The 21519-nt window shown below is 53.9% G+C and overlaps 1 protein-coding gene and 1 long non-coding RNA gene across 7 annotated transcripts in view; one reads left to right on the top strand and one right to left on the bottom strand.

Annotated features, from left to right (window-relative positions):
• The window catches only part of TCF20 (transcription factor 20), a 161612-nt gene that overhangs the window by 87929 nt on the left and 52164 nt on the right, over positions 1–21519 (bottom strand). The window contains exons 1-2 of one of the 4 annotated variants that reach the window (XM_088796157.1): positions 18680–18860; positions 12519–12569 (exon numbers count right to left, since the gene is read on the bottom strand). The exons of 1 other annotated variant lie outside the window; for it this stretch is intronic. In XM_088796157.1, the coding sequence (XP_088652283.1) occupies positions 12519–12524 (6 nt within the window). In that variant the 5' untranslated portion in view covers positions 12525–12569; positions 18680–18860. Of the gene's footprint in view, positions 1–5378; positions 5683–12518; positions 12570–18679; positions 18861–21519 lie in introns of those variants that run through there. 2 more of the 4 variants (XM_088796156.1, XM_019715432.3) reach the window with 2 other exon arrangements.
• Positions 4473–11733, top strand: LOC109436680 (uncharacterized). Of its 3 annotated transcripts, XR_012494162.2 has the most exons (4): positions 4473–5038; positions 8398–8524; positions 9876–10010; positions 10480–11733. It is a non-coding gene; the product is annotated as an uncharacterized LOC109436680 (long non-coding RNA). The 3 variants fall into 3 exon arrangements; XR_002136145.3 differs by having other exon boundaries at positions 9876–11733; XR_016020455.1 differs by lacking the exon at positions 8398–8524 and having other exon boundaries at positions 9876–11733.

Here is a 21519-nt window from a genome sequence, read left to right as displayed (position 1 = left end):
TCCCTGCTTCCTTCAACAGCCCCCCCCCCCACACCTCAAGTTCCACTCAGTCACTTCATTTGAAGCAGTACCTTGAGGAGTGCTCTGCACACAGCTGCTGCTCATATTTATTTGCCGGCTTCACTTGAAGCTTTAACAAAGGACGATGACTGTAACACCCCAACCCAACTCCCCAACAAAGAAACATACACACGGCTAAAGGATGTTTCTAACAACGCCTAGCACTCACCAATATTTTAACACGTCTACATTTTTTTATTGGAAGGATTTTTTAAAAAGCAAACAACGTTCCTCTTTCATACCCTTCCCGAGGTACCGCTAATGCTCTGTCTCAAGCTCTTTCAAGACAGGTTCCCATTCACAAAGTATAAAGATATAAACAGAAGGAAGACTTCAGTCAACCCACTTCTACTCTTTGGATTTACCTCTTAAGATAGTCAGGGCTAAAGCAAATTATTTACTTTGCTTAATGCCATTTTCACCTATCCCACACATCAAGTCTGACCGGCCTGCTGGCAGAAAAGGCTTCAGAAGAGGCAACGTTCTCCTGACTCCTCTGAAGCAGCGCTCCCCGAGTCGCTCCCTTACTGTCTTTCTATCCTCTTCATAGCTGTTATCGCCACCTGACATCCTTAGTTACTCCCTGTTCGCAGTCTCGCCTCCAGAGCAGGCAAGGAGCCCTATCGTGCCCACCACTGCATCTCCCGTGCTTAGAACCGCGCCTATCAATACTTGTTAATGAAAATTAGAACACGACACACAGAAGACCTTCCTTAATCCACGTTCAGGGACGTGATGTTCGAACATAGAACCATCTTCCAATCAGGCTGACAGTCAAGTGTTACGATGAACTCCCACACTTGCCTACAGAACAGCTTCCATGCACATACTGCAATACGAATATTTCCCCTTGTAGCTAATGTTTTCTCTTTCTTAACTTCCCCACAACGAAGCATCAGATAACAAGCCACAGACAAACCAATAAATCACGTTACGGTTCATCTACCTGCAGGGTCATGTGCATCACTTACAAAGCAAACAGAGCCCAGCACAGAAAGTCCTGACTGTGTTTGTCCCCACGAGAACCTTTTCACCCAAACTGCAGGTACCGCAGGTAGTAAGAAGACTTTCAGCAGCCTAATAATAAAAAGCTATCCAGTCTCAGTGCAAGGGGACCACGTCATTCACTACGAAAGCCCTGATTTCATTATACAATTGATCCTTGACCAACATGGGTTTGAATTGTGCGGGTCACTTACCTGCAGATTGTTTCAGTAAATACTGTAATTTTATTTTCTCTTCCTTATGATTTTCTTAATAACATTTTCTCTATCTTTCTTTATTATAAAAAATACAGTATATAATACATCTAACACAAAAAATACATGTTAACCAATTATGTTATGGTACGGCTTCCAGTCAACAGTAGGCTACTAGTAAAGTTTTTGGGGAGTCAAAAGTTATGTGCAGGGGAGGCCGGTTAGTTCAGTTGGTTAGAATGCGTTGCTCTTAACAAAGCTGCCGGTTCGATGCCCGCATGGGCCACTGTGAGCTGTGCCCTCCACAACTAGATTGAAACAACTACTTGCCTTGGAACTGACGGGACCTGGAAAACCACACTTAAAATAAAGTTTAAAAAAAATTTTTTTTTAAGTTATACGCAGATTTTCGAGTGTACAGATTTGAGTGTGCCGGGGGTTGGGGATCAGCACCCCCAATGCCCATCTTGTTCAAGCTCAACTGTCATATATTTCAAATGTAAACTTTGATGTACAGTTCTGCTCCAACATAAATGGGCTTTGTTTTGCTTTATTTTGTTACTCTTACCTCCAGAAAAAGATAACGAAGGCAGCAGTCAGAAGCCTCAGACAAATCTAATGAGCACTAAGGTGTCTCGAACACAAGCCCGTGAGGAAGAGAGCCTAAGGCATACTGGGAAGAGGGCTGTCTTTTGTAAACGGATCTTTCCAGTCTCATCTGGTCAAACTGAGAGCAGTCACCAGATAATAGGATTCTTCCTGTGCACTGTAAACCAGCAACAGACGGAGAGACAGCCCCTTCCACGTTATATCACTCTTTGAGCTGATAAAAAGTTTTCAGCTCAAGATAGAATGGCAGAACTGGGTATGAAAGAGACACTTTTTAGATTAAATCTCAGGTGCACTTGCAGAACTGGCCAGGTGTGGGGAAAGTGAAAGTTTAGAAAAACTCCCAGAGTGACTCACATGGCACAGTCACAAAAACCATGCTTTCCAGTATTTTGTCCAAGTCCAGATTTCAAGTTCACGATAACTTTAAAAAGGAAGGGGGGCACAGCCTGAAATATGGATTCCAAGGCCAATCTACCAGGAACAGGCACTGAGCTACCACGGGTCCTGGTAACGGCTTCGTAGCCAAGGGGAGAGGACGCTCACATCCAAGTCCTGACCCCTCGCTCACCCTATGACCTCTCAGGAAAGGAGAGATAACTGACGTCTCAGGTCTACTGGGTGGATTTTGTAAGGCAACTCAAAACACCTTGGACAGAACCTGGCATACGAGATTAAAAAACCAACACCCCACAAATGTTAGCACCCTTTCCCACCTATAAGAAGAGAAGAGTAAACTCACCAGGAGAAGTCCAACTCTCATTTCCTGATCTAAAAACAAGTGATTTCTACTACACTCCATTCCATACCACTAAAAGGTTATAAAACCTAAAATATGTCTCCTGACACCTTACTACCTTGGCAACCTTCTCTCACACAGGTACACACAAATTACCTTTGTAAAATAATAACCTTTCCTCTTGTAGAACAATAACCTTTCCTCGTAACACAAAGGTAAATGTACGTAATAACTGTTACAATGTAACTAACTAGGATTTTAAAAACCCCACACCAAACACAAGGTCACAATTTAAATACCAACACAGAACAGATTGCTTGTTTTGGGAAGCTCCAAATAATTAATCTGCATAGCTGCGTATAAAAGTATCTACCTGTGGGGCAGGCCTGATGTTAAGATACAAGAAAAATTCTGCCCATCGTCCCCGAAGTCAACACCATGAGCACACCTCCCAGTGCTGACACCCTTTTTGAAACTGTGTTTGTACAGATGAACTAAAGTGATCTAAGAAAGACTCTTACACCACATTAGGCACACGTCCTTCAAGCATCACAGTACGAGAAATCTAAGACAAAGACCCACTTCTGAGGCTGGTCTAAAAGGACTACCCAGTCAGAAGCATGGCCTACGGCCCTCACACGCCATAAAAATCACTGACACTAATTGGGGTTCTTCAGCATCGGAGGAGAAGCATCCGGCTACCATTAAGGAATAAATTGGGATGCAAATAATTAGTGCACGCCGAGGTGCTAGCTAATTCCACCAGCACGCCATTTCACAGCTGATATCATGGAATTCCATCTTATCCCTTTTTGGAGAATACTGACACTGGACATTTCAAATTAGCCAAATGCCAAATATCCCTTGAAAGAACTTGAAATGAATCCCTCCAAAATCCTTTGCATAGAAAAATCTTGGAACTCCTTGGAGCCAACAACACACACTGACCCAAACACACCTGCATTATCCACAGCTCCAAGTAATCAATGTTCTCTGAAATCTTTTTCCTGTTAACTTCTTGCACAAAGACAAAAAATATAGGGCACATTCAACATAGGCTAGAATATAACATACTTTCTGAAAAGCACAGAAGAACATCTGGAATTTGAGGAAAAACTGTACCCTGACCAAGTTTTATGCTCTATTGGAGAAGGAAGGGGCTGGAAGCTAAAAAGTGAGACAGGATTTTAAAAGCCAGGTAAGGTACAGCCTTTATTTCTCAGGAAGGTAGCTTCTGGCTAAAACAAAAGCCCAAGATAAGAGCGACAAAAACAAAACAAAACTACCCAAAACCCCTGTAATGTCTTAACCTGGAAGAGTCCTCATTTAACAGACAGGAAACTGGAGCCTTGGGAAGGTAGGTAACTGGCGAGGGATAGTTTATTTGGTGGCAAAGCCGGAAGTAGATTCCTGGTTTCCAGGTCGGACTTCAGTGGAGTTTCCCACTCTAGGAAGCTGCCACCCCACGTAAGATGCTTTATAAAACTCTTCACTGAGGCTGTTAACATAAGGGTCCAATTATCATCCAAGATCTGCCTGTTAGATAATAGCTCGAAAATTCCATCCATTTTACAGCAGTTACCAGAGTCATCTAATCTTTGAGAGGACACCCCCCAAAAAAAAAATAACAATCCAAAGAGGAAAGGGGAGGGCACCCTAATTTTTGTCTGCCCTGAAGGCAAACTAAAGGGTTTCACACTGACAGGCAGTGCAAGTATCCACCATCACAGAAAGTCAATAATGTACACCCATAGGCCCAGGAAGGCGGCCGCTCCTCGGCACCGCTCCCCACCCCCCGCCCCAACTCACTAAATTCCACTCCCAACCCGGCGCACGGGAGACATTCCACCTCCCGCCTCTGCCAGAGCGGGCTGGGCCAGATCAGCCCCTCTCCAACACCACTTTCCACCCAAAAAGGGACGGGAAGCTGAAAGCCTCCAGCCCCCAAACGCGCGCTCGCTGGCACAAGGAGACCACCGGATCAAACACCCCGCCCTGCTCACCGCGGCGGGGGAGGAGGAGGAGAAAACCCCACGCAGGAAGTGTATCCTGCGCTATACTCCCCCGCCCAGCGCTCGGACCTTGCGCCCCGCCAGCGGGTACCTGCCCTCCGCCCCCAACAGGCGAGAAGCAGCCGCGTCCACATGGCTTCAGGTGTTCACAAGAAACATGCCCCCGTCCCTGCCGTAGCCGGGGCGCGCTCCGACTCCCGGACGCCCCGGTGCCGCTCGCGTCCGCCCAGCCGGCCCCTCCCCGCCCTAAGCCCGGCCGTCCTCCCGCCAGTCTCGCCCCTGGCCCGAAGCGAAGAGGCCAGCGCAGCTGGACCCCCGAGGCGGCCAGGGGCCCCGGGGCGGGCGGCGCTGACCCCGCCGACACCCAGGCGCCGCCCGCTCGCACCCGCCTCCTTGGCACCCGAGGCCGCGACGAGCAGGTACCTTCCCCCCGGCACCCTCAGACTAGGACCGGCGCCCGAGCCCTGCGGGACTCCCAGGCCAGACCAAGACCCCTTAGCACCCTGATACCAGGCCTGGCCCTTTCCCCCTCAGCAACCCTAGGCCAAGCCAGGCCGCTCCTCTCTGCGCTCCAGGTCAGGCCGGGCCATTCCCCCCCAGCACCCCAAGTCCCAGCCTCGGAGTCCCGGGGGCTCAGCACTCCTGGGTCGGGCCAGGCAAGGACCTCTGCCCCCAAACCCCGAGGCCGGACCTCCCGGCCTGGCTCCAACCTCTCAGTCCTGACCCCTGCCCCTCCCCCCCAGGCCGGGCGACTGTTACCTGCGGGAGCCCCCCGCCCGGTCCCTCGGCCTCGGCCGGGGGCGGGAGGGGAGGGAGCGGCGGCGGGCGGCGCTACGCGGGGTGGGGGTGGGGGAACCTCCGCCGCGTCCAGCTCGGGCGCCCGGGCCGGCGGCGGAGCGGGCCGGGGCAGCGGCCCCCCGAGGCTCGCTCCGGCCCGCGCGCTCGCTCCCCGGTCGGGCGCGCCTCAGGGCGGGCTCCCCCGGCGGAGGCCGCGGCCGCCTCGCAGGGGCCAAAAGCGGCTCGGCTCGGGGTTTTTTCTCTCCATTCTCCCAACACACAGGAAATAACAGAGCGTCAGGTGACGGCGCGCGGCCAATGAGGAAGCTCTGGGCCGCGGCGCGCGGGCGGGCGCGCGGCGGGGGCGGAGCGACAGGGGGCGGGGCCGGCGGGCGCGCGCGTGCCCACCCGCGTGCGGCGGCGCCGAGGCCTGCGCGCGGCAGGCCGGGGCCGCGGAGGCCCCCGCCCGGCGGCCGGGGTTGCGCGGGGTTCCCCTTGGCAGTTGCGGGGCGCAGCGCGCGCCTCTCGCCGCTCGCCCAGTGCTATTTTGGCCCGCAGCTCTCGGCGGTCCGTCCTGGGAGTGGCCGTGAGCCAACTTTCTGGGGAGTTGGTGGCTTGGAATCTCGCTTTGGGATTTCTGGAGTTCCCTGGAGCCTCCAACGCCAGAATCGCGCTCCTGGCAGCCTGGGGAGCCCGCGGGGCCAAGGCCTGACCTCTTCCCGGTAACCTGCTTTACAGTAGGGCCGGGCATGGGGGCGGTTTTGCCCGCCAAACGCCCTCAAGGCCGGGGAGGCCTGGCTCCTTTGCCGCCTCAGCCCCGTGGCCCCGTGTCCTTGGATGAATGACTTGGGGCTTCAGTTTCCTCCGCTTTTATTAAGCGAGGACTGGGGAAGCCCACCAACCTCACTTGTAAAATAGATGCTCACCAAACGCCAGTTGCCTTCGCCTTGCAGGCAGCATTAAAACCTACAATGCCTGGTTGGCTGGATCCAGAGTCCAGAATTAATTTGGAGATAAGGTGGAGGCTTTGTGGTGCCAAGGTCTCAGGCTGTTCCCAGACTTCCTTTGCAATCTCATGTATGTTTTATGGAGCAACGGACTGGCTTGATTTTTTTTTTTTTTTTTTAAATCTCAGTTGCAGAACCACCACTGAGATGTTGGTGCTCTGTGACCCACTGCTTTCAAAAGTGAGGCCAGTGAGGATAGGATGTGTTTGGAGTGTGTCATCCTGCCTGTGACTCACCCAGAGACTTGGCCAGATTCTCTCCCCACTCTAGGCCTCAGTTTCCCATTGGTACAATGGGAACAGGAGACAGTTTGGACTGGATGCCCCTAATGTTGGCCAAAATTGCTGATTCTAAAGTAGGCCCCCATCTGCCCTAGATGTTGGAGTAGTTCCTTTCCTGAAGCAACCCACTTGGATTTAAATTGGAGTTGGAAGAGTGCTTTGGGCAGCAGGTGGAGGCTGATAAGAAACAGGTGTGGCCTGGGGCCCAGATTTCAGTATATTTGAGGTACACAGCTCCCCAGGGCCTGGCTCTACCCTTTTCACCTCTCACCCCACCTAGCTAGACACATTAACACTTTGCCTTGCCTCAGGCCACCCAAGGAGAGGGTCCTGGCTGTAGCCACACCTGCCCCCAACATAGGGATCCTAGACAGGGCCAGAGTTGATTCTGGCACCTCGGGAGGTGAGTGGGGAAGGCAGTGATTTCTCCTGGCATTTGTCCAGTCTCACAAAGTGGGGGCCGGCTCCAATGCAGGTCAGAGCTATTCTGGGAGACTTGGTTCCCAACACCTCCTGCATGTCAGGCTGGGTGCCCGTCTCTTCCGGGGCAGAGCTGAGCAGGCCGCCCGGCCCTGCCCTTTGGCTGTTTCCATTGTTCTGTGAGTTTCATTTTCAAATTCTTTGGCACCAAGTCTTTTAAAAGACCAGTGCTAGCTTCTGCTTGGATCAGGGCTGCAGAGGGAAAGGTTGGGGGGACTCTCAGCACAGACCCGTGTTTTCTGGACAAACACGGAAGGAAGCAGGAGAACTTCCTGAACCCTGGGTGTTGAGGGCACCCTCAATTTCTTGAGAACCCATGAAGCGAAGGGAGGCCTTTTTCCTTACAGTCTCCTGCCCTGTCATTCCTCCCATCCTTTCCCCTCTTCCTCAGCTCACTCAGGTTTCAGACTGAGGGACTGGAACGTGAAACGCATGGTGAAAAAGGGAAAGAATGCAGTCAGATAAGTGGAGTCCAAGCTCTTGTATGCTCCTGCCTCCTGTGCTGGGAGTGACCCTAAAGCCCCCTTTGGGCCCTGCTGAAACATTGCCCAACCGACCTCCACCTGGAAACTTACAATCCTAGGGCCAGGCCAGCCTCTGCTTCTTCACCCCTGGCGGCCTATCACTTTCCCTTTTAGTACCATGTGGAAAAGGAACGTGTGTCCATGTTATGGCCAACAGACACTTTGGGAGTACTCTTGGGCTGTGTGGCCTCAGACAATTTACTTCACCTCTTTGAACCTTGATTGCCTCAGCTTTAAAATGTGAGTAATATGACTTATAACATAGGTGTTATGGGAATCTAGAGATTTTCATAAAAAGTTCAGTTCAGGCACTTATTAACAACAGCTACAGTTCTGTGAAATGGACACAATATGACACATGAGCAGACTGAGGCTCAGAGAGGTTAAGTCACTGCTCAAGATACCACAGTGGTCAGAGCTCAGGAACTGGGAACCCCCTCCTCTTTGATCACACAAGCATCTTCCATTGTTCTCTCATTGTCTCATCTGCCAGAATCCTGTGTTTCCTTCCACACTTTAAGAGAAAGACAGATTTGTTGTTGTTTTCTTGTCTCCCAACCCAGTCTACTCGAAAAATACTTACTGAAGTCAATCAGGGGTTTCAATTCCAGAAGCAAAATGAATCCTTTCCCTCCTTCTCTGGCTTAGAGATGGCTTTTGGAGACCCTGTGTCACTCCCTTTATTACAAACTCCTCTGCCCTCCTCCAGGCGCCTGGGCCACTCCGGGATTACAAATGGAGCCTTCCGCCTCTAGGTCACTGATTCCGCTACCTCATGTCAGAGCCGATTGATTGAGGAGACTGGCCCTGCTCGGCAGATCAGTGACTTGTGCGAAGTGAGCCGGGTGTCTTGCCTGCAGCGGCAGGCGGATGTCCTTCCTCTCACTCGCTGGCTCTCTCGAGCACACGTGCAGCCCTCACCTTTCTCCTTCAGGGCCCCAGCTCTCCTTCCTCTCCTCCTGCGAGCTGGAGCACATCAACAGGGGGGCCTGGAATTCCAGCTCCCAGTCCTCCAGGCGACTGACAAAAGCCTTGGCTTAACAGAGTGGGGAATCCCCCACCGCATCCTGCAGAGCCTGTCCCAAGCCAGGCACTCCCCCCGCTACACACACACACACACACACACACACACACACACAAAGCGGATGGATGCAGAGTGCACCAGCAGCAGGGGTGGCCTGGTCTTTTGTGACGTGCCTTAATTCCCTACCAAGCACCTGCTGTGTGCTAGGCTGTCAGCCCTGATGGAGAGGGCATAGGGGCTCAGTATAAGTCTTTCTGGGGTAAGGTGAGGGCCAGCTCTAAGGCTAAGGGGCCAGGGAGGCTCCAAACAGAGGGCCAGGGCAGTGTGGGACAGGCACCTGCTCTTCCCAGGAGGGCTGCGGCCAGTGCAGGGCTAGGGGAACGACAGGTGAGGCTATGGAGGAGAGCAAGGGTGGGATCCTGCAAGGGCTGTGTGTCTGTGACATGCTTGGCATGAATTTGTATCATAGCGTCTCACAATGACCTCTGTTCGGGAGGTTCGCCCCTCAACCCTGCCCTCCACCCCATTCTTCCAAGATGGAAGGTGTGGCTCCTTCCTCAGCTCCCATTGGGCTATTTGTGTGACTATGTCCATCTCTCCCATGGGACTGTGAGCATTTGCAGGGCAGACACCTCTGCTTCCCTGGGGTCTCCAGCATCCTATGCAAGGTATGAAACCATATCCATAAAACTGATAACATTAAAATGATGATACAGCCCAGAGGAATGCAGGCTTACCATGAACAGATACTGTGTTTACAACAACCTGATGAGGTTGGTATTGTTATCACGCCCACTTTATAGATAGGGCCACTGAGGCACAGAGAGTTTGAGTAACTTGTCCCAAGTCACACAGCTTGGAAGAGGCCAAGCTGGGATTTGAATCCAGGTCCTTAGAGGTTGTACTCTTAACCACCAAGCTTCCCAGCACTTGGTAAACACTGAAAAGATGGATGGATGCAGACAGTTGGTGGGTCCCAAAGTCTGCCGGTGGACAGGGAAAGAGACGTGAGAGGACAGCAGGGTCAGCGTTAGCCTCTCCCCACAAGTAGCATGTTAAAGCCCTGGAGACTGGGCAATGTGCAGATGGTGGGCTCTCGTACCTCCTTCCTGGAAGACCGTGGCCTGCCCAGCAAGTGGCAGTTACTGTGTATCTTCCCACAGGTGAGCAGAGAGAGGACACGGGAAGAGACACAGCTGAACAGCTGGAGGCCCTGCAGCCCAGCCGCATGGGAGACCACCCCCCAACCCACTCGGCACTCCTGCCTCTGTGGCATGACTCTCCCTGGGCAGCCCCTGGTATGGTGGCCCAGCACAGGTCACTGAGCTAGGGGCTCAGCTTGGTCTTATCAACATGTGTCTGAGTCTGAATTTCTTCTTCTGGGAATTGTAGTGGGTGGGAGGAGTGGCCGACTGATCTACCTGCTTCCAGGGAGTTGGGTCCCTTACCTAGGTTTCCCCATTCACTACTCCCAACCACCTTATGAGGCAGGGATTGTCATCTTCATTGTCCAGACAGGAAAGGGACAGAGAGGTTAAAGAGACTTGCCTGCAGTCACACAGCCAGCAAGCAGAGGAGCTGGGATCTGAACTTAGCCTTCTGGCTTGAGCCCCCGCTGAGTCACTTATTTAACTACAAAGAGTTAAAATGAAAATGAAGTGATCTAACCATAGTAGTGACAAAGGCATATTCTAAGCACTTCACCTGCCTTAACTCACTGAACCCTTACAACAGCCCTCTGAGGTGGACTATTACCATGTCTTGCAGATGAGGAAACTGAGGCCCAGAGCAGCTAGGAGGGGGCAGAGCTGGAATCTGAAGCCAGGCAGAAGAGGCGGCAGAGCTCCTGCATCGCTTTATCACGAGATAACAATAGGGAGGTTCCTTTCCATTGAGATTATTTCTGCTTGAAAGCTCAAGACTTTTAGCCCCATCTCTGTTGGGCTCCGCGGGAAGGCAGTGCCGCATGCTGAGGCATGCTGGGAAAAGACTTTGTTCCATCCTGTTTTGTTGACATGCTCTTCATTTTAAGCCTGAAACCCAAGCTTCCTGCAAAGAATTCAAACCGGGGAGAAAAACGCGGCCATGATACAGCCACCACTTCCTGAGCCTCCAGTGTTCCCTGTGCTGGGGGCTCCATGTGTGTCCTCGCACTTAACCTTCACAGCACCCGAACAGCCCCCACTTCACAGCTGCAGAAGCTGAAGCCCAGAATTGCTAACAAGACGCCCAAAGGCACAGTCCTTGAGGATCCTGGCCTTTCTGACCACATCAGCTGCACACCCCTCCAGGGAAACGGAGGTGAGTCTTGTTTGTTAGGCTTTGACGGAATTTCTTCATATGGGAATTGCTTCTGCTCATCTGTCACAGGCTGGTCCCTCAGTGTCATGATTCCTGGGCCACCAGGAAGGCACCAGGACACAGGTGCAGAAATGCCGAGCTGGATGCTGCCTTCTCCATCAGGGAAGCTGAGAAATGCAGACATGGATGTTCCCTGCAGTCCATCTCTCCCTCCAGTGACTCAGGAAGGCTGCCCGGCCACCAAGGTGATTGTCTTCTGGAAACAGCCACACTGTGTGAGGTTCCTCATCACTGCCCTGCATCTCCCTGCCAGCTCATGAGGACAACTGCCAAGCACATGAGTTCAGGGGAACAGAAAGCAGCGGAGTTGATGGATTCTCCAACTCCCAACTGGTCCTCGGGACTGCAGCCCCTCTTCCCAGCCCACCCAGCCCTGCAACAGGTTCCTCACAGTGACCCAAAACCAGCTCTGACCCCATTCCCCAGCTCAAAGCTTTCCAATGGGTCCCAAATGGCTTCAGAATTCAAATCGATTCTCGTCCACCTGGAACGCAAAGTCCTCATCTGGCCCCAGCTCACCTCTCCAACCTTCTCTCACATGTCCCATTCTGCCTCTTTCCAAACCAAATGAGTGGTGTTCCTGCCATATGCCTGTCTGCGCCCCGAAGCAGGAAGCCCTTCCCTCTCCTCTACAGATTGAAATTATATCCTTTATACCCTCTTTCAAGTCTTAGTCAAATGCTGCCACCTCCACAAAATCTTACCTTAATTTCATCACAGATTCATTCAACAAATATCAATTGAGTCCTTATCGTATGCCAGGCAATGAGCCCAAGGGTCCAAGTTGTCATGGAGCCTACAGTCCCATGGGGCCATTAGAAGGAACAAATCATCACATAATCATTTGGTAACAGCTGTGACACACATTAGCAAGAAAGCGTGGCAGGTGCACAGAGGATGTATAATGGGACCCTGGGTCTTGGGGATCCAGGACATTTGAGCTGAGATAGGAAGTAGCCATGTGATGAGTTTGGACGAGAGCTCCAGGGGCTGGGCCAGCACGGGCAAAGGCCCTGAGGCAGGAGGGAGCACGCCGATTTCCAGGAAGGGAAAGGAGGCCTGTGCAATTTAAATGACATGAAAAGCTGGAGATGCAGCTGGAGCAAGACAGTGCGGGCCACAAAAGTCTTGGGGACTTTATCTCAAGGGCAAAAGGGGGAGCCACTGAAGGAGTCCAAGCAGAGGAAACAGTCAATATTCATTTATAACCGATCCTGTCAGCTGCCCTGTGGCCGAACATCTTCTGAAAAGCCCAGGGTTTGCATCCAGCCAACCCTGAGCCCTGGAGATCTGGTCATTTGGGTGTGGAGTTTTCAAGTCCTTCTTCCTGGACCGAGCTCTCAAGGGCGGGGCCGGCTTCTGTTTCTCCCACATCATCCCCAGAATATGGGGCTGCTCCAAATACATTTGAGGGAACAAACTCACAGATAGGAGAAGACACTTACCAGCATTTCCCCTGGAAGGGGCCAGGCTGCCTGAGGGGCCTTCCACGTTCTCTGGAAATCACAAAATTCAAGGGTTTTAGTAAGGCCACTGCCCAGGAGCCCCTGAGAGCAGAACCAGCACCCCACTGATCTCCACGCCCATCACACAGAGTGACAGCATACAGGCATCTGTCTGCCTGTGAGCGTCTCATGAATGGTGAGAAACAGAACCAAAAGCCCTCAACAGCTGTAAGGTGCTTTCGAGTTCACAAAGCACATTTCACATGAGTAGTCTCATCTAGGGTCAACCCTCTCAGGTGGGTATGGTTACGGCTCCGTTTTACAGATGAGGAAACTGAGGCCCAGGAAAGGGAGGGTCCCCGGCAAGTCATGGCAAAGCCAAGAACCTGACAACAGTTTAGGCTATTATGGCCCCTAAGGGGTTAAGAAAGCTTTCCAGAAATTTCTTTTAAAAATATTTTCAAGTGACATATTTCATCAGGATGTCTGTCACGCCAGCAGTGGGAGCCAACACACCAATTCTCGCAGGCTGATCCCCCTACAGTCAGATCCACACACTCAGGCTGGCAGCTTGGCCCAGGGTACAGGAGGGGCCTAAGTGGTGAGTCCTGGCTCCCTGGGCTTGGTGCCGGCACACAGTGGGTGCTCAGTAAACACGGAGTGTTCCAGGGAAATCCGAGCTTTTTTGAGGGGACAACAATAGAAAACGTTCGAACAGCTGTCATGGATGCTGAGCACCGTGCTGAGTTACTTGCATTAACTCAGGTCATCCTCACAATAAGCCTATGAGGTGAGTTTACAGTTATCCCCACTTTTAGGTGTGGAGAGTGAGGCCAGAGCAGTAACCAATTAGCCTGTGATCACACAGCCAGTGAGTGGCAGATCCCGGATTTAAACCCACGCAGGGCTCTTAAGCCAACCGCATGCCCTGGCTGAGTGAAGGTGGGCAGAAGCCTCCCGGGCAGAGGGAACAGCAACTGTGCATTCCTCAGGGGCCGGGACCATGTGCACCGCCCCTCCCCTGCACACCAGATGACCGTTATTCCAATTCCCCACAGATCCCGTGTGGGCACGACAAGCTGGCATGGTAACCACCTCATGACAAATTTCGTGTCTCGCCAACCTCCCGCCCCAGTGGTCTCTGGGCTCCCGTTACCTGTCCTGCCTCAATGGGCTCCCAGCATTATCACCTGCCTCAGCTCTTTTTGGGTCATAGGTGAGGGGTAAAAAGGAAAGGGAGGGTTGAGGGCGAAGCAACCTTGAGTGAGCTCCCTAAGTTCCCGGAGCCTAGCCTTTCCATTGGCAGAATGGGGACAATAACATCATCCACCAGGAGGGCTGCATCATGCCAGGGCTAAGCCAGTGACCTCAAACCTAAGCGCTGTTTCCGTTATCCTGACCCCACTCGTCCCTGCAATCACCCAGCACCGACAGTAGAACAAGGAGTGAGCGCTCTGTGCGATTCCAAAGCTTGTGCTGAGGGGAGGAGGGAGAATAAATGAACTGCCCGCCTGGGTCTTCTGGGGCGACTCCGCCTCACAGCCAGGTGTGGGCTGGAGGTGGCCCCCTAGCCCTCCATACGCCCACTCCCATGGTGCATGTCGAATGGCGTTGGGACAGCCTGTGCTTTCAAGGGGTCTCCCGGGAGCCACCACCCTGCTGGACCCTTTCTGCCCCCTATCCTGTCCCACGTGAGGTGTGCTGGTCGGGGCAGGAGGAGCAGTGGGAAGGCACGGAGGTGGTTCATCTGCGGGCTGATTGTGGAATAGAAGGGAAGAAAGCATCCTTTCTGGAAAAATCAATGGGCAGATGATACTGCCCAAGTCACAACCTCCATGGAAGCTATCCAAGAAAATCCAAGAGACAACAGAATCACAGCCCCTTTCAGCAGCTGGGGACCTGAGAGGTGAGGTAACCCAAGCCACCGTCCTACAGAGAGGAAAACCAAGTTCCAGGGCCGGGACCACGACTGGCTCAGGGCTCTGCCATGTGTGAGGGGTGTTCAGCCCCAGGTGGCCCTTGCTGGTCTACATGCCTCACTCTCAAGCCATCCAGTTCCCTCTGGCCTTGCCCACACTACCAAGGTGCCAGAGAACACCCAGCCTCACCCAGAAAAACACCAAATCTCTGGGGTTGTTCCCTGCATGCTTTTGGCTTCTGGGATGCCCTGTCCCCCACCCCTCCCACTCTCACACGTTAGGCAGAGTGGGGGGACACTGTATTCAATAAACTTCTACACAGTTATGCAATTAGAACAGAGCCTGCCTAACTCACAGTAAATGCTCACAAATGTTAGTTATTCTTACCAGGCATGATTATCATCCCCATTTTACAGCAAGGGAAACTGAGGCTCAGAGGGATTGAGTGATTGGCCCATAGACACTAGGTGCTAGATCCTTCACTCTCCTGCGCTGACTTTTCTTTAAGCTAACAATAAATTGAGTTCCCCCAGGAGCCAGGCTCTGGGCTGACTGCTTTGTGAAAATTATCTCACGTAATCTTCGCCACAGCCCTATGACTTTAGGTACTGTTATTACCCCATGAAACCAAGGATCAGAGAGGGCAGGCCACTTGCCTGAGGCCACACAGCTGGTAAATGGCAGAGCCAGGATTGAACCCAGACAGCCTGGTCCCCGCTGTGCTGCCATCTCGGTCGGGGATGGATTAAGGGGAGTAGCCATCCTGGCCTCTTGCCGGAACTTCCAGTCACCTCAGGGTTCCAGGCTGGAGAAGCTGCTCCAGGAACCCTCACCAAAGTCAGGGACTAGGCATTTCCCAGCAACACTGGCCCCAGATCAGAGTGGGGACTGGGTCAGTCCTGGACCCCAGGAGTCCTGAGACTCCATATTAAAACAAGACCCAGGGCTGGCCCTTAAATTCAAATATGGGGCCACACCACAAGGCCAGCCTGAGAGGCCTGACTCTGGAGGGGCTAGAACAAGTCAACTTTGCAGGATCCTAGAGAACTGTCCGAGGTTCTAAGACATGAACGCCTCTGGCAGGCGAGTGTGCAATGACCGAGATGTTTGTGTGAGACCTGCCCACTCTGTCATCAAGTCAGGCTTTCCCTTCCTCCAGAACTGGCTCCCACTGCCAAGAGAAACAGGGCTCCCTCTCCCCCTTTCTCTCCCTGGGCTTCGGCCATATGAGGTGACCAGCCTTTTATACTCTGAAGCTCTGCCTTCCGATGGTATACCCTCCCCTGCCTTTGCCTAGCTAACTCCTACTCATTCTTCAAGGCCTTCAAATGCCACCTCCTCTCTGAAGCCCCTCTTGATTGCCGTCAGAATTCACAGGGATACCCCAGAGAGAACATTTTTCATCGTTCTTCTAGGTTGCTGGTACAGCCAGCTTCCTCATAACTACAGCTGCACCCACAGCCTCCTTTGTACCTATGACAAACCTGTAGGTAGAGGTTACGACTCCCAGGTCACTACCTTTTAAAACGGCAGCTCTGAGAAACTAAGTAACTTGCCCAAGGTCATGCAGCTAGAAAGTGGCCAGGGAAGATTGTCACTCGGGGCCGTCTGACTCCAAAGCTCCTGGGGTCCATCAGATTAAGGCACCCAGAGGGAGGCAGCCTGCTGTGATTCTCCTATCTCTGTACGCCTGGAGGATGCCGGCTCCAAGTGGGCAGACCGTGAAACTGGGCCGGGTAATGTGAGCTGACTGGCCAGCTGGCCCTCACTATGGCTCCCGCCTGGTGCTCCCAGCACCTCTGGCCAGGAGGGTCTCGAGCCCAGGCCTGGAATACACCCAGCACCTCAGCCTTGGGCAGAGCCTATCCCCTTTTCTTTCCTCTTCCATCTGGCACAGGAAGCGCCACGGGGCACCGAGCTGCGAAGACCAGGCGGGCAGCTGCTCCTCACACATGGCCCCTGCAGTGTTCTCTGGCTCCCCTATGCAGGTTGGCATGTGAGCCCAGGACCGGAAGGAAATGCCAGGGTACATAAAAGAGCCTACCACCAATTTCTGGAGGGACATGATTGAGCCACATGAGGCTCCCCAGAAAGGGAGACACCCCTCTCCTGGGCATAGCTGCAGCGTATCCCCACATCGGGTTCCATGGGGAAAAATCCCCTTTGGGTGGGTTTGCCCAAAGGCAGTGAGCCCATCACGCCTTCTAGGATATGAGGCGTGGTGACCGTTCCATTCTGGTGGCCCACCTTCCTAGGGGATCTGCAGGTCTAGATCTGCTTCCCTGGCTTCCAGGCACAAACCTCAGTGCTCAGCTCTGGGCAGGGGACAGAATCGTTGAGAGGATGCCTTAAAAGTCCCAGTACCCAAGTGACCACAGTGTGGTCAGTGCTATAAGAGGGGGGATGGGGGTGGGAATGGTGCAGGCCCCAGCTTATCCAGGTGAAGGGCAGGGTGGGCTTCCTGGAGGAGGTAAACTGAGTCGGGAAGGACTTGATCTAGCAAAAGAGGCAGTGAGGTCAAGGTGAAGAACCAGCTTCTAGACAAGGAAGATGAGAGCGAGGGCCACAGCATGAGGCCCAGTGTGTAATGGGCTGGACCCAGCTGGCCACAGCCATCCCCTGACCCTCCACGGGCGGGCTCCTGCCTTGGCTTCTTAGCTCAGAACTCACCATCCCTGCTAGGGCCTGAGCTGTATGGCCTGGCCCTGGCAAGGCCCTACCCTGTGCGTCCTGCAGACCTGCTCCAAAGACCGACTACCTGGGTGCAGGCCATTGCACCTGCCTGAGCCCTGTTGCAGCCCAGAGCCTTGGGCCGCGGTCGTTTCCTGGCCCAGGTCAGGCTCGGGCTCCCGGCCCTCATGGGCCTGTCACAGGAGTCAAGGTCCTGGGACACTTTGCCAACACCAGCCTGGCGGCAGAACCCTTTGCCAGCCTCCTGGGCAGGCCAGGCCAACACTGCAGCCAGGGGCATGCCCAGCCCTGGCCTTGGGTCTCTGAAGCCGCATCTCAGCCACAGTCCGGGGCGCTCTGTCCCTGCTCACCCCTGGGAAGCAGCTGTGGACAGAAGTAGCCTTCTGAGACCTCAGGTCATCCAGGCCAGGGGAATGCAGGAACTGTGACCCTGGCTGGGGACAGAGACCTAGCAGGGAGGCAGCCGAGATGGGACAGTGGCTGGAGGTCAGGCAAGTGGCCTGGGCCTCCCACAGAGTGAGGAGGGGGCTGGCATGCCAGGGAGGAGGCAGGACCAGCTCCTCCCCGCCATGCTGGCCTGTCTATCTTCAGCACTTCACTGTAAAAATAAATGGAAGCAGCACACGCCAGACAGAAAAAAGGGAGGAAAAAAAACCCAAACCGCCCCACACAGACTCCCTTGGCGGGTTTGGGCCAAGGCCTTGGCCTGGGTTACTTGCTGCTGCTTTTCCTGGGAAGCTGCTGGTGCCAAATTTGCATTTACCACAAACAGAGACAACACAATGTCATAATCCTTCTCCTGTCATTCTCCCCTCTCTTCCTCCTCCCACCTCAGACACACACAAGCTAACACAAAATGACGGCTCCCTCGACAGCCTGAATGAGCAAAGCCCTGGATCTGCCTCTTAATTGTTGGCGTTTCTCTCTGGCTGCACGCTCTTTGCCCATCGCCCAACTTGCAGCAGACCACCCACTGCCCCCTCCTTTGTCCCAAATCGCTGCTGACAAATGGCCTGCTAGAGGTGGAAGAATATGCCTGGAAATCATGGAGGGGGGGGTAGCCAGTCTCCGCCTCCCCCAACGCCTCTGCACCCTTACTGCTGGGGTCCCAGCCACGGACACTGGCTGGATTGAAGGGGACAGAGGGCAGTGATCGTGAGTCGGCCGCTGGGACTCTGATCGGGGGCCCTGCCCTTCACGCCCCTGTTGCTGCGGGACTCCCAGAGCAGCCCGTCACCCCTCCTCTCCCGGCCATCCTCACGGGCACTGCTCTGAACAGCCCTCGTGCTCCCCTCCCTTCATCGCTCTTTATGGCAGTTTCAAAGCTGCAGCCGCCACTTGAGCAGCTGCGGCCTTTGATGGGGACAAGGCAGTGAAGGCCACCAGGGAGCCCCCTGCCCACCCTGCCCCAGCCCTGCCGCCCCCGCCTCCCGGCCCCCCCCCACAGCCTGGGCTGGCAGCGTGGCGCGGCGGGGCGCCCAGCGGGCACGCCTCACACACCAGAGCAAACTTTCATGACCGGAGGGAGAGGCGCTGCGCACGCCGCGTTACCTTTGCAGCAGCATCCTTCCTGGCACTTGCCCTGGACCCCTCCGACAGACCGCAACCAGGGAAGGAAAACAACTCCAGAGTGAGGCTGGGGAAGAGGGAAAGGGAAAAAGGAGAAGGAAAAGGAAAGGGGGGCAGTTTCTTGTCTCAGCCTCCTCGCGGCTCCTCCTGCCCAAGCCGGCAAGTGAAGTCACAGGGCCGGGGCGGTGACATCAGCTGAGCCTCTGACATCACGGCCTCTGCCGGATCTCACCTCTGCAGGGTGGAGATGGAGGAGCAGCAGGGAGGAGGGGATGGATGGAGGAGGGAGGGGAGCACCGATCCCTCTGGAGAGCGCGTGCCAGTGTGTGGGGGGGGGCGGGGAGGGGCGGGCGGCTCCTCTCGGAAGGATATGTTTTATCTCTACGTATAGATAGGGGTGATTATGTGTCTATTTATAATTGGCCCCAGAGTGAATGGCTTAAAAGGGGTGACCGCCCACCACAGGCAAGAATCACAGTCACTGCTGTTCTTGGAGCCCATGGGGTAAAGACCAGTGGGACCTTCACAGAGCGCCTACTGTGTGCCTGGGGCTTGTCCCCAGCAGCTCAGGCGGTAGTCACAAAGACCTGGCGAGGTTCAGAAAGGGAAGGGCCTCTCTCAGGCTGCTCAGCAGGAAAATGAGCCAGGATTTGAGGCAGGGGCATGAGAGGGTGGGAAAGGCTGGTCAGGGCCAGCACGGCAGCTTCAGGGCCTTTTGAAGCCTCACCAGCTGCTGGAATGAGGCCTTGGGTCTGATAACAGCCCAGACCACCCTCTGCAAAGGTGGGCTTCAGTCGGGGCAGGCAGGGAGGAGCAGCCCCAATCACCCCAAGTCCCTTGGCGGTGGCGGCGGGGGGGCATCAGCAGCAGGAGGCCTGTCCCTCCGTGCACAGCTAGCAGTGCTGGTTCTGACGGGCTGAGCACTGGGCACTCAGACTCCACCTCTTACTCCATGGCACTCCTGAGAGGTAGGTACCAAAGCCCCCTACCAAGATGGGGAAACTGAGGCCCAAGACACGATGGGACAAAAGAGGGACCAGGGCCAGATCCTTGGTCCTGCAATGCCCTCGGCCTGAGTCTCCTACTCCGTAGTTGCTCAGGCTAGCCCCAGCCTGGCGGGGTGTCCCCTGTCCAATGCCCACCTCCTCTGAGGAAACCACGGGTGTCCCAGCCTCTGCCCTCAGATAAGAGACCACACAGCCCACTCTGCTGTGCTCCCTGCAGCTCGAGACCCCAGCCCAGCTGAGGGTTCCTCAGGGGTATGCCAACCCCTGGCAAGCACCCTCTTCCCTGGCACCACGGGCATCCAGGCTGCTGACCAATGGCAGCCCCAAACTTGGCACACCATCTGAGCTTCTGGCCCCGACATTTGGTGAGGACCTACTAAGCACCAGGCTCCAGTTTTCCCGTTTCATCCTTCCCATGTCCAGGATGTCAGGGTTATAGCATGGGATACAGGCTGTCCCCCACTGGTTAAGTACTTCCATTTCTCCCAGGCTCTCCCCAAAGCCCAGAGCTAATGTTCCCACCTCTGTTCTCAGAAATCCCGCCATGCTTTGCACCCATCCTTCCCCCACCTAAGACCTGACATGGTACAGAATTCACACCAGGCACGCAGTAAACCCTTGTAAACTGACTCTACTCACAAAGATGTGTGTGCCATTGCAAACACCAGCCAGGAAGCCCAGAACAAACACCTTTATCTGGTTCCCTAAACAAACCATGCTCTCTCTTGCCTCCAGGCCTTTGTACATGCTGTTCCCTCTACCTGGAACAACCTCTCACCCCCATCCTCATCCCCACCGCTTCTTCCCTGGTTACCTGAGGGGCTCAATGGAGGCATCACTTCCTCTCAGAAGTATTTCCTGACCCCAAGTCCAAGTTAGACAACACTTTGAATGTTTTTTCCCATCACAGCTCCTATGCAGTGTCTGGACACGCAGCAGGAAATGGTGGAAAAGGCTGGGGGCTCTGAGCAGACTGCCAGGTTCAAATCCCGGCTCCCCAATTTGCTCACTGTGTGACCTTGGACAAGCCTCTTGACCCTTCTAAGTCTGTTTCCCCCTCTGTGAATGGGAGAGGGGGATAATAACAGCTGTGTCCTTAGGAGGGTCTCAGCACAGTGCAGACCTTCATCAGACGCCCCAGAACTGTACCTGACCTTTCATCTGCCTGCCTCCCTAGCTGGGCTGCTAGATCAACCAAGGACGTGGGTTTGTCTTGTCTTTACATCCCTGGTGCCACACGTGCACACAGTGGGCACTCAAGGAATATGCACTAAGTAACCTAGGCAAGGTTGGTTCAAACAGTGGATTGGAGAATTTTAATTCACTTTGGCAGGCACCTACATCAGGCTGTCTGGTTTTAAATCTTGGCTCCACCACTTCCTTCCTGTGTGATCTTGGGCAAGTTACTTAACTTCTCTGAGCCTCATGTTCCACCTGTAAAACGGGGAAAAGAATAGAACCTACCTTATAAGGTTATTGTAAGATTACATAAGAGAAGGGATGCAAAATGATTAGAGCAATTCAGACTCTTAGCAGGAGCCAGATACGTGTTAGCAGCCATCATTATCTGATCAGGGCCTGCAAGATGCCACAGAGGACAGAGGGAAGTCTCAGAGAGGTGGTGGGACTGTGGGAAGGACATGGGCTTCTGAGGAACCGACTGGGTTCCAACCGTAACCTCATTGAGCCTCCGTTTCCCACTCTTGAAGCAGGGTAACACTCCTGACTTCGCTGAGTTTTTTAGTAGGCAACTGCAGACAGGGAAAATGAAAGTGCCTAGTACAGGACCAGGCACTCAGTAGACAGGCAATAAAT

Source organism: Rhinolophus sinicus, chromosome 1 (assembly GCF_057876585.1).
Source record: "Rhinolophus sinicus isolate RSI-liver-muscle chromosome 1, RSI-T2T, whole genome shotgun sequence".
In the NCBI taxonomy this organism is placed as follows: Eukaryota; Metazoa; Chordata; class Mammalia; order Chiroptera; family Rhinolophidae; genus Rhinolophus; species Rhinolophus sinicus.
This window is presented reverse-complemented; position numbering and strand designations above follow the sequence as displayed.